This window comes from Oryctolagus cuniculus, chromosome X (genome assembly GCF_051225735.1).
Source record: "Oryctolagus cuniculus isolate XC-2025 breed Fujian yellow rabbit chromosome X, ASM5122573v1, whole genome shotgun sequence".
NCBI lineage: Eukaryota > Metazoa > Chordata > Mammalia > Lagomorpha > Leporidae > Oryctolagus > Oryctolagus cuniculus.
Window position 1 is genome coordinate 77,974,877 of NC_142888.1, and position 12,736 is coordinate 77,987,612.

The 12,736-nt window shown below is 42.5% G+C and overlaps 1 protein-coding gene across 2 annotated transcripts in view; it reads left to right on the top strand.

Moving 5' to 3' along the window:
- Window positions 1-12,736, top strand: part of IL13RA2 (interleukin 13 receptor subunit alpha 2) — a 65,034-nt gene that overhangs the window by 35,819 nt on the left and 16,479 nt on the right. The window contains exons 1-2 of one of the 2 annotated variants that reach the window (XM_051827271.3): window positions 11,009-11,103; window positions 11,350-11,472. In XM_051827271.3, the coding sequence (XP_051683231.1) occupies window positions 11,094-11,103; window positions 11,350-11,472 (133 nt within the window). In that variant the 5' untranslated portion in view covers window positions 11,009-11,093. Of the gene's footprint in view, window positions 1-11,008; window positions 11,104-11,349; window positions 11,473-12,736 lie in introns of those variants that run through there. The other variant, XM_008272903.5, reaches the window with a different exon arrangement.

Consider the following 12,736-nt stretch of genomic DNA (forward strand, 5'->3'; position numbering starts at 1 on the left):
ATCCTCTAAGCTATAGCTTCCTATGCCCCCTTCAGAGCAAACTTCTCAAAGGAGTAATTGTGAGATTTGGAAGCCTGCATGCCCGAGTGAGTTTGCCCTGGAAAATACGCTCATAGATACAGTAATGACTGAATGGAGTCCTAGGAATGTTTCAGTATCTTTTGAGATATATGTGTGTATATATGTATGTATGTATGTATATTCAAGTTTTCTGGCACACAGCTTCTGGAAACTGCACTCCACACCCCTATCCCCAGACTTTACCCTATGCACCTCTTCCATCTGGCTGCATCTATAACCTTTATAACATCTCTTATAATAAACGAGTAAACCTTAGTAAGTGTTTCTCTATGTCCTGTGAGCTGCTCTGGCAAATAAGTTGAAACTAAAGAGGAGGCCATGGGAACCCCTGATTTATAGCCAGTCACCCAGAAGTATAACTGACAACCTAGTAATTGTGACAGGCATCCAAAATGGGAGGCAGAGTCTGTGGAACTGAGCCCTTCAACTGTGGGATCTGACGCTATCTCTAGGTGTACATTGTTAGAATTGAACTGAGTTGGAGGGAACCCATTTGGGATCTACTAGAGAACTGATTGATTGTTGGTGGGTTGAAATCCTCACACATTTTGGTGGCCAGAGGTGAAGTATACCGTGTTGAGTTGACTGTGAGAACAGGAAAAACATTTTGGTTTTTACTCTATTTCTAAAAGTTATTTATATTCATTGTCTGGAATTTTTACCCTTGAGTTCTTTCTTTTTTCAAAAAAATTATTTATTTAAGAGAGAGAGAGAGAGAGAGAGAGAGAGAGATGTTCCATCCACTAATTCAATCCCTAAATGCCTGCAGCAGCTGGAACTGGAACAGGCCAAAACCAGGAGTGGGAACTCAATCAGAACGACCCAGTTAGGTGGCTGGGACCCAACTACAGTCATTACCTCCTGCATTCCAGAGTGTGGAATATCAGAAAGCTGGAATTGGATGTAGAGCTGAGACTTGAAACCAAACATTATAACGTGGGATGTGGACGTCCCAAGTGGCATGTTAACACTGTGCCAGATGCTTATCCCTCCACTGTCTAGCACTCTATCCCTGAAACATTTTCTCAGTTTGGTTTCTGGGACAACACAAACTCTGAGTTTTTCTCTTGCCTGTCTGGCTCTCCTTATTCTCTTTTGTTGGCACCTCCTCATCTGTTTAGCCTCTATATTATTGGTCCTCCTTTCTTTATCTCATCTGCACAACTTTAGGTGACTTTAATTGATCTCATGGCTTTAAATCATTTTTCTGTGTCCTGTCTCCATGTAGCTTTGGTCTTTCCCCTAATTTCCAGAGTCAAGGTACTCATCTTTCCCCTTGGATATTAGTTTGGCAGCTCAAATTTAAACATCTAAAACTGAGGTCTTCACCATTGTCCCCAGATCTCATAAACAATTAACTGCCATGTCAAACGTAGAGGTGTCATCTTCTGATACCATACACTCAATTTACCAGTAAATTCTATCACGTGTCTTTGCTGCTATCTACCTGGTCTCAGTCATTATCAACTCCAGTCTGAGTCATTGCTTCTACCGTATCCTTTGATATAATAGCCTTTTTATTTTATTTTATTTTTTAATTTTTTACAGGCAGAGTTGACAGTGAGAGAGAGAGAGACAGAGAGAAAGGTCTTCCTTTGCCGTTGGTTCACCCTCCAATGGCCGCCGCGGCCAGCGCGCTGCGGCCGGCGCACCGCGCTGATCTGGTGGCAGGAGCCAGGAGCCAGGTGCTTTTCCTGGTCTCCCATGGGGTGCAGGGCCCAAGCACCTGGGCCATCCTCCACTGCACTCCCTGGCCACAGCAGAGAGCTGGCCTGGAAGAGGGGCAACCGGGACAGAATCCGGCGCCCCAACCGGGACTAGAACCCGGTGTGCCGGCGCCGCTAGGTGGAGGATTAGCCTAGTGAGCCGCGGCGCCGGCCCAATAGCCTTTTTAAAATATAGTTTATATCACATCACTCTGCTCACAATTGTCCAATTACTTCCCATTTCACTGAAATTAAATGGTAAATTCACTATTTACTCTCTGCCTAGTCATCTCTTAATCTTTTCTATTTCCTTTCTTGCTATTCCTGGATCTACTAAGCTGATTCCCACCTCAGGGCTTTTGAATGTACCCTTCCTTATACCTAGAAGATTCCCTGTGTCTTTACCTGGTTTATCTTCTCACTTCGTTGAGGCCTTTAATGTCACTTTCTCAGAGAGGCATTACCTGACCACTGTGTCCAAAATGAACACCTGTCACCCTTTCATGTTACCAGGCTCTATTTTTCTTTATGCATTTCTAATGATATGATGTGTTTATTGTCTGCCTCCCACACCACAAGTGAGAGTAAATACTTTGGCTACTTCCCTGATAGATCCTCAGTACTTACAACAGTGCCTGGTGTGTAGTAGGCTCCCCCAAATAATTGTTGAATAATGAATACAATGATAGAAATATTTTGTTATTTTGTTAACATTCTTTTCCATGACTAATGACACTATATAAAATACTATTTCCACGTGCTTGCAATCTATACCTTATGAAAGAACATACAGATAGAATAAGCTTAAAGTACTATAAAACTTGTTATTTTACATTTTGTATTCTATTATTCTGTGTAGTAAGAGGGTAGGGTACACTCACTTACTTTTGAAGAGGTTACGTGATGGGAAAGTTTTGGATGCACAGTTTGGAAGCATATGAGAGAGTGGAGAAGAGTGTTAAACAAGAGTAACTGTTTTGCTAGTTCCAGAGCAGTATTGTCTTTCAGGATAGTGTGTTACTCTTCAGCTGACTTTATTTGCTTAGAATACAATAGAAAGTATATTTAATAATAACAATTTGATTGTTCTAAGAAATAGTTCCTAATTGATGACTTAGGACTTTTTAAAAAGAGTTGTTAAAACATTTTTAATGGGCTATAGTTTAAAGGCTTATTGGTGATTTATTGGATTATAGACTAATAAAGCTCTGATCTGCCCAGAGTAAGGACACATTCTGAAATATGTAAACGGCTTCATAAATTAGCATTGTAAAGTTGCATGTTGCTATGGTAGTTGAAAACTGAATTCTCTAGCTTTGACAGTGCTTCAAAAAACTTATTAGCTAGATGAACTAATATAGGAAACCACCTAAAAATTGTGGAATAGTATGGCCTCCTATGATTTTACAAGTTTTGTCAAGCATATTTCATAAATTTCCATGCTGGTATGTAAACTTAGCAGGAATGTAAATATAAACATATAAAACTGGATGTTAAAGTGGTATTTGTTGAAAAGAAATCATGCCTGTACTTCATATGCACATGATGATTTTCATCATTCAGCGTGTGCTTAAGTTTCTTGATTATTTGGTAGGAAATACCTTACACCACTTGACTAGTGGCAAACATGGTGAAGCTGTCTGATTCAAAGCCCTTTTGTGTTTGAAGGCATGCAAAATCATCTTCAGCATTCTTTATAAGCTACTCCACTGCAGGGCATATTATTTGTTAGTTATCATTTACATTAGATTTGACTTATCACCAGGTCATAGGCTGATTACAGCATAAATGAGCCATGTTTTGATCTCAGCACATTTTCAGGACTTAAGACCTGGCAGGTTACCGACTTTCTGAGTGTGATGCCAAGTCATGGCTATACTCCAGAAACTATGACTAGACATTTATGCATGTTGGATGGTCTTTTTGAAACAAAATTGGTTTTCCAGGAAGTGCTCTTGAGTCCCATCCTGAAACTATGGATGGATATACAGTAGATTAACTGATGAAATTTGGAATGCCATCCTAGGAATAACTTGTATAAGAGGAAATTGAGCTTCATAGAATGAGATTAGTTGAAAGACAATACTATTATGTTAAAAGGAACATGATCATTTGAATCATATATAGCCATCTTTTCTTGCTTAAGTGGTTTGATTTTGGGAAATTTGCTTAAATTTTCTGAACTCCAAATGCCTCATTTGTAACATTGGAATAATAATACTGGCTATCAGTGTGGTGAGATTGAAATGAGCTAATCCATATAAAACATCTGGCACAAAGCTTGATGTCTAGTAAGGGCTAAATAAACTATATTCCCTGTTATTATTATTTTCCAAGATCACCTGGAAAATCTGGTGCTGGAGGCTAGGTCTCTTAGCCAATGTCTTCCTAGGTAAGACCATGTCAGTTTATCATTTCACTTCCAGATGATGTTTAAGTCTGCAATTACACTACTTTCCTTTATGTAACCTCTACTTTTCTATTTTCTTAATTTCTTTTTCCCTAAACCTTATTCTCTATGTTTTGGCCAATTTTTTTTTAAATTATGATTTATTTGAAAGGAAGTGTTACAGAGAGAGAAAGACAAAGAGGTCTTCCATCTGCCGTTTTATTTCCCAAATTGTCACAACAGTCAGTGCTGGGTCAGGCTGAAGCCAGGAGTCTGGAAGTCCATCTATATCTCCCACATGGGTGCAGGGGCCCAAGCACTCAGGCCATTTCCCCTGCTTTCCCAGGTGCATTAGTAGAGAGCTGGACTGGAAGTGGAGCAGCCGGGACTTGAACTCGAGCTCATTTGGGATGCTGGCATTGCAGTGAGAGAGAGACAGAGAGGAAGGAAGGTCTTCCTTTTTCCGTTGGTTCACCCTCCAATGGCCGCTCCGGCGGTGCACTGCGGCCAGTGCACCGCGCTGACCGGAAGCCAGGAGCTAGATGTTTCTCCTCGTCTCCCATGCGGGTGCAGGACCCAAGGACTTGGGCCATCCTCCACTGCCTTCCCGGGCCACAGCAGAGAGCTGGACTGGAAGAGGAGCAACCGGGACTAGAACCCAGGGTGCCGGTGCTGCAGGTGGAGGATTAGCCAAGTGAGCCGCGGCGCCGGCTAAAAGTATCAAATTTTATAAGACTGATTTTTTTTTTTCACCCAGAGGCAATATAAGTAACATGGTCATTTAAACATTTTTTTAAAGATTTATTTTATTTATTTAAAAGACAGAGTTACAGAGAAAGGGAGAGAGGGAGAGAGAGAGAGAAAGTCTTCCATCTGCTGGTTCACTTCCCAAATGGCTGGCTGGAGCTGAGCTGACCCAAAATCAGGAGCCAGGAGCTTCTTCCAGGTCTCCCACATGGGTGCAGGAGTCCAAGCATTTGGGCCATCCTCCACTGCTTTCCCAGGTGCATTAGCAGGGAGCTGGATTAGAAGTGGAGCAGCTGAGATTCGGGCCAGCACTCACATAAGATGCCAGCACTGCAGGGCAGGACTTTAACCTGCCACAGCACCAGTCCCATGCCCCCCGTTTTTTTTTTTTTTTTTTTAATGTGGATGAAAATTGTGATATAATTTGCCTCTGAGCACAGTGGTTGAGGCAGGAGTGAAACCCAGATTGATACTAATGCCATTGTGCCTTTTATTATAATAAACACCTCACCTATGTATCTGCCTCTTTATCCAAAGGATCATTAGTCCTGTCAGCTTCCATATTAGCTTGCTATGATTCTAAATTTGCTTTACATGGATTTTAGCCCCACCCAAAACTTCCCCTATCTTGTGACTTGTCCTGGCTCTCTGGCTATTTCAAGAACATCTATCTCATTTTTTTTTTCACCACACTTGATTATCAGACAGGAAGAAAATATTGGCAATTCTAATCATGTCTCTCAAGTAGAGAGGGAAGAAAAAGAGGGCCTGTGATACCTGCTCATGATAACCCATTTCTTGAGAAACCATATAATTGGTAAGTACCTGGAGTTTCTCCAAAGATGCAAGGGTTAGGCAGCCAACTCTTAGAGAGGATCTAATGTTGCATGATTTTGAAAAGGTAGGAAAGGGAGGATGAAAAGAAGCAGCTTTTGGTTTGCCATTTCAGAGGACATCCTCAGTGGGAAACTATCTCGGAACTAGTGTTGTATGAAGCTAAGCAAGCAGAAACTAAGACCTGTCCTCTACGGTGATCCTAGGCATGGAAATGCCTATTGTAGTCATTACCATTGAGGGTTCTGGCACTAGATTGCCTAGCTTCAAATACAAAGAACTGTTAGGCCCTGTGTGACTTGGGCGAAATTGTTTAATTTCTCTAGGTTAACATCTGCTTCTGGTTTTTTAAAATGGGACTAAAAGTAATACCTATGCCCAAGGCTGATTATGAGGCTTGTATGAGATAATGCAAGCACAGTGCTCAGTATCAGGCAGTGCCTTGGATGCTGTGAATACTGAAGAAATGGTAGGAAGTTTCCATGTTATTATAGATACTATGACTGTTGCTACTTGCACCTTGCATCTTACTCAGGATTTAGCTGGTGGAGCCTTTGTTGTGGCACAGTGGCTTAACCCACCGGCAAGACACCAGCATACTATATGGATGGCAGTTTGAGTCCTGACTGCTCTGCTTCTGATCCAGCTCCCTGCTAGTGGCCTGAGAAAAGCAGCAAAAGATGGCCCAAGTGCTTGGGCCCCTTTACCCACGTGGGAGACCCAGAAGAAGCTGCTGGCTCCTGGCTTCAGCCTGGCCCAGCCCTGGCCATTGCAGCCATCTGGGAAGTGAACCAGCAGATGGAAAAATCTCTTTCTCTCTTGCTCTCTGTCTCTCCCTCTCTCCTTGTTAATCTGATTTTCAAATAGATACATAAGGGACCAGTGCTGTTGCGTAACTGGTAAAGCCACCACCTGCCTACCGGCATCCTATATGGGTGCCAGTTCAAATCCCTGCTGCTCCACTTCCAATCCAGCTCCCTGCTATGGCCTGGGAAAGCAGTGGAGGATGACCCAAGTGTGTGGGCCCTTGCACCCATGTGGGAGACCCAGAAGAAGCTCCTGGCTCCTGGCTTCAGATCAGCCTGGCTCTAGCTATTGCGGCCATCTGGGGAGTGAACCAGTGGGTGGAAGACCTCTCTCTCTCTGCCTCTGCCTCTCTGTAACTCTGACTTTCAAATAAATAAATAAATAAATATTAAAAAAACAGATACATAAAAAAATCTAAAAAAAATAATTTAGCTGGGATACTATATGACAAAAGGAAATGCTCAATGATTGTTTATTAAATTATTGCTATGTCAGAAATATGGTGATAAATTGTGTGGTGGGTTGATGATATGGATAGTGATAGTAAGTTGGGGAAGGTTGGGGGCTGGAGGATTATTGGTAAAACAGGTACAAGACAGACTTCTTATGGCAAGAAAATGTATTTGTTAAGTAGTTGAAAGAGTTTAAGAAACCAGGTTTCTAGTCCTAGCTTTGCCACCAATGAGTTGTGTGAGCTTGGACAACTTGCTATTATTTTCTCATAATACAGACTTAAGACCAGATGAATGGGGGCCGGTCTTGTGGCATAATAGGTTAAGCTGCTGCCTGCAATGCCTGCATCCTATAAGGGTGACAGTTCAATTCCTGGCTGCTCCACTTCCTATCCAGCTCCCTGATAATGCACCTGGGAAAAGCAGCAGAAGATGGCCCAAGTGCTTGGGTACCTGCACTCTGGTAAGAGTCCTGGGTTGAGCTCCTGGCTCCTGGCTTTAGCTTGGCCCAGCCCATGTTGTTGTGGCCATTTGGGGAAAGAACCAGCAGATAGAAGATCTCTCTCTCTCTCTCTCTCTCTCTCTCTCTCTTCCCCTCTCTCTATCTCTACCTCTCCCTCTCTCTCTATAACTCTGCCTTTCATATAAATACATAAATATTTAAAAAAAGACCAGATGAGTGGTTGTCCACTGTGGCCTGGGGGTGTGGAGTATATTGGAAACTTAAAAAAAAATATTGTCTGTGTTTCCTCCCTCTCACCTTCCTTTTGTCCTCAGGTTCCTCCCACTTGTGAAAAACTCAGGTCTCCTTTGTAACTATACAGTATATAAAGCCCCTAATTTGGAGTAGATGTAGGAGTGCAGCAGGTTAAGCCCCTACTTGGGACTCCCACATCCCATACCAGAGTGGCGATTCAAGTATGCAGCCACACCACTTCCTATCCAGCCACCTACTAATGCACACCATGGGAAGCAGCAGGTGATCACTCAAGTATTATAGTCCCTCTAACTCCCATGGAAGACTGGGATGGCGTTCCAGGCTCTTATCTTTGGCCTAGCCCAGTCCTGGTTATTGTGGGCACTTGGGAAGTAAACCAGCAAATGGAAGCACTTTCTCTCTCTCTCTCTCTCTCTCTCTCTCTCTCTCTTCCTCTCCCTCTCTCTCTCTCTCTCTCTCTTCCTCTCCCTCTCCCTCCCTCCCTCTCTCTCTCTCTCTCTCTCTCTCTCTCTCTCTTTCATCACTCTGTTTTTCAAATAAGTGAATAAACCTTTTTTTTTAAAAAAAAAAACTCATTGTATTACTAAAAATCCTGCAACCCAGAATAGAACTGTTTTTATGTTCGTTGGGGAAAGTCTAGGTTGGATGCTTACATGTAATTTAGGAACTCCTTATGTGAGTTAATCCATCAAATGACTCTGGAAACCTATTTCCTACCTTTCCTTAAATGTGTTGGGCTGATTCAGAATAGTCTGAGTTAGGTTTTAATACTGTAGAAATGAAATAGAATGAATTTTTTCCTTGAAGAATTATTTGGATTGCAGGGGGAGAGAGAGAGAGAGAGAGAGAGAGAGAGAGAGAGAGAGAAATCTTTGATCTTTCATCCATTGGTTCACTCCACAAATGGCCACAAATGGCTAGGGCTGGGCCAGGCCAAAGTCTGGAGCCTGCAACTCCATCTGTGTCTCCCACGTTGGTGGCAGGGACCCAAGTACTTGGGCCATCTTCTGCTGCTTTCCCAGATGCATTAGCAGGGAGCTGGATCAGAAGTGGAGCAACTGGGACTTCAACCAGTACTCATATGGGATACTGGTGTGGCAGGCAGTGGCTTAACCAGCTATGCCACCATGCCAGCCCCAGAGGTTTTTAGTCATTATAGGGAACATGTGAGACTGCATCTTTGTCAGATCTATTTCTTTGGGCCCAACAGTAAGCAGTGAGATCATTTTAATCTATTAGAGTAGCTCTGTGGAGGATTTGTAATCTGTGGTAACCCAATCTACCTAGCATTTACAGATGCATTAATGAGCAGCCATGGTCTGCTGGATGGGGAAGGAGGAATTGAGAAGAGAAATTTGCTGGATCTCAGTAAGAGAAATGGCATAGGGTATTATGATGCGTAGACTTCTGAAATATAACATGATGTTGACTTAGACTGGTTAATTAACCGAAGGAAAACTTAAACAGTGGGGTCCTGGAGGAATAGCTTTCATAATGCTAAATCAAGCATAGCAGGGTGAAATACACAGGACTGGGAATCAAAATATTTCTGCCCTATTTCCAACTCTTTCAACAACTTGCTATGTAATAATCTTGGGCAAATCTGAGTTTGACCTTCCAGTATATTAAAGGAGAGTGTGACCAACATTGCCTTTAGTATACCTGATGATTTCAAAAATTTGACCTCAAGATTCTATGATGTAATAACTGATGCTTACAACATTAGAACTTTGCAGATGGACCAGGTAGGATGAAGAGGGTAGGGTGGGGAGAGAGGGAGGTCCTGCTGAATTAGTCCATAAAGGATAGATAAAGGTAGTCCTTGAATGTTGTGATAATTGATCTTTAATCCTTAAACTTTTGTGAAGTTACTGGTTCAAGGAATATAGACTCAGAGTATATTATGTGGTGTTTTTGCTTTACCAATAGTTGTTTTGATCTAGTATGTTGTGTAGGCCTGACTCCTTTAAATTGTAATCATAAAGCCAATATTCTTCAGGAGTAAAAAGATGGATAAATTGTATTCTTTGGCAGTGAAATGGTGTTATAGTTTTAAGAGGTGAAAAATTCAGATTTGCTCTTTATTTTTTATTTTATTTTTTATTTTATTTTATTATTTTTTTTTTTGACAGGCAGAGTGGACAGTGAGAGAGAGAGACAGAGAGAGAAAGGTCTTCCTTTTGCCGTTGGTTCACCCTCCAATGGCCGCCGCTGCAGCCGGCGCACCGCGCTGATCCTGGCAGGAGCCAGGAGCCAGGTGCTTTTCCTGGTCTCCCATGGGGTGCAGGGCCCAAGCACCTGGGCCATCCTCCACTGCACTCCCTGGCCATAGCAGAGAGCTGGCCTGGAAGAGGGGCAACCGGGACAGAATCCGGCGCCCCAACCGGGACTAGAACCCGGTGTGCCGGTGCCGCAAGGTGGAGGATTAGCCTATTGAGCCACGGCGCCGGCTTATTTTTTATTTTTTTAAAGATTCATTTATCCATTTGAAAGTCAGAGTTACACAGAGAGAGGAGAGGCAGAGAGAGGCAGAGAGAGAGAGAGAGAGGTCTTCCATCTGCTGGTTCACTCCCCAATTGGCTGCAATGTCCGGAGCTGAGCTCATCCGAAGCCAGGAGCCAGGAGCTTCCTCAAGGTCTCCCACTAGGGTGCAAGGGCCCAAGCACTTGGGCCATCCTCCACTACTTTCCCAGGCCATAGCAGAGAGCTGGGTCAGAAGTGGGGAGCAGCTGGGACTCGAACCGGCACCCATATGGATGCCGGCACTGCAGGCGGTGGCCTCACCCACTATGCCACAGCACTGTCCCAGGTTTGCCTTTTAGAAAGGTTATTCTCACTGTAGGTGATATGGAAGATAGTTTGCAGGCAGCAAAGACTAGATAAGGAGATCCTTGAGGTTGAGATCTTAAATTCAGGAAGTGGTAGTGAAAATGGAGAGATTGTATGCAAAAGGAATGATGTAAATATTCGCAAGTTTCTCATTTGGGCCACTGGGAGGGTGATGATGTCATTTCCTAATACAGGAAGTAGGGACAGAAGTGGACAGATATAAGAATAGATGATGATTATTTTATATTTCTGGAGAAATAAAGTAAAATTCTGAGTTATCTGAGCTTTCTGATGTAGGCTTTGAACTTTCTCAGTGGTCAGATAACTTTCAAATACCTTTTTTCCCTTTAGAAGAGTATAATGTGTCAGTGTGTTGTCTTTGTTGCTAGGAGAGAGCATTGCTATGGAGACTAATGATGTCATAATTCCCTTTATGCACCAACAAGGACACTCTGGTGGATCTGACTCCACTGACAGGTTGAAGGCTATTTTTAAGTACTGTGTCCTGCTCGTAGCATGTAGAAAAGTATATGTGTGCAGGTGAAGAGTTACAGGGCTTTTTTCTTTTGCCTTATTTTATCTCTCATTAGAATGATGGAACTAGAACCCTCCCTTTCTAATTGTATTTGTTCCAAACTTGATTATTTCTATTTTCATGGTTCAAGGGAATACAGTTTTCCTATTGCTTGGTAGAGGTGCTGAGTTGCTCAAAGTATTTTAATAGCATTTAGCCATTTGATTGCTTGAAGTAAGACAAAATTACAATGTTATATGTTTCTTTCTTAGGAGATATCAAGATAGTAAACCTTGGAGAAATGGCTTTCATTTGTTTGTATAACAGATGCCTGGCTATCTTTCTCATTTGCATAGCATTTGGCTATACTTCGTCTTCAGATCTTGAGATAAAAGGTAAACCTACACCTTATATGGATTTTAATGATGTCCCTTAATAATTTTTTATACTGTTACTTATTTGAAAGGCAAAGAGGGAGGGAGTTGGGGAGAGAGGGAGGGAGTGGGCGAGAGAGAGAAATCTCTCATCTGCTGGTTCACATTCCAAATGCCTGCAGTGGCCAGGGCTGGGCCAGGCTGAAGCCACAAGTTGGGAACTCTATTTGTGTTGCCCTTGTGGGTGGCAGGAACCTGAACACTTGGACCATCATCAGCTGCCCCCCAGGGTGTGCATTATCAGGAAGCTGGGATCCAGAATGTAGCTGAGACTTGAACCCAAACATTCTAATATGGAATTGTGGGTGTCCCAAGCAACATCCTAATTACTATATCAAAGACATGCTCCAGTGGCATAGATTTGTTGTTGTTGTTGTTGTTCAGCTATTGTAGAAATAAACTTTTATTTAAACCTTATGTAACTCAAGCTTTATAAAAAGCCTACATAATTGAAAGTTGTGTTTTCTCTAAGGCCTTGAGCCTTAGAGCATGCAAAGCTTGTAGTAATTAAAAATGAACAGAAAACAAAACAAAACTCTATTGAAATGTATCTTTAAAAAAATCTAAATAAACTTAATATTAGAAGTTTTTTATAAAGATTTATTTATTTATTTGAAAGTCAGAGTTACACAGAGAGAGGAGAGGCAGAGAGAGAGAGAGAGAGAGAGAGGTCTTCCATCCGATGGTTCACTCTCCAATTGGCCACAACGGCCGGAGCTGCTCAGATCTGAAGCCAGGAGCCAGGAGCTTCTTCAAGGTCTCCCATGAGGGTGCAGGGGCCCTTCCAGCTCTCCCATGTGGGTGCAGGGGCCCATGGACTTGGGCCATCTTCTACTGCTTTCCCAGGCCATAGCAGAGAGCTGGACTGGAAGAGGAGCAGCTGGGACTCAAACCGGCACGCATATGGGATGCCGTCGCTTCAGGCCAGGGCGTTAACCTGCTGTGCCACAGCGCCAGCCCCTAGAAGAGTTTTAAAATTAGGGATAATAACTGTCCTTTCAACCTGCCCTATGGAAGTGCATAACTAGTAGATGGATTGTTATTAGAGATATTCCAGAAACTCATGCACAAAAGATATAAGGATACTTCAAAAAGTTTATTGAAAATGGAATGAAAAGTTAAGTATACTGTCAGACAAAAATTCAAAACCTATGCATAATTTTTCATAATAAGCATTTTCGATGAACTCTTTAAAGGATCCACATAGGTTAAATACCTAAAAGCT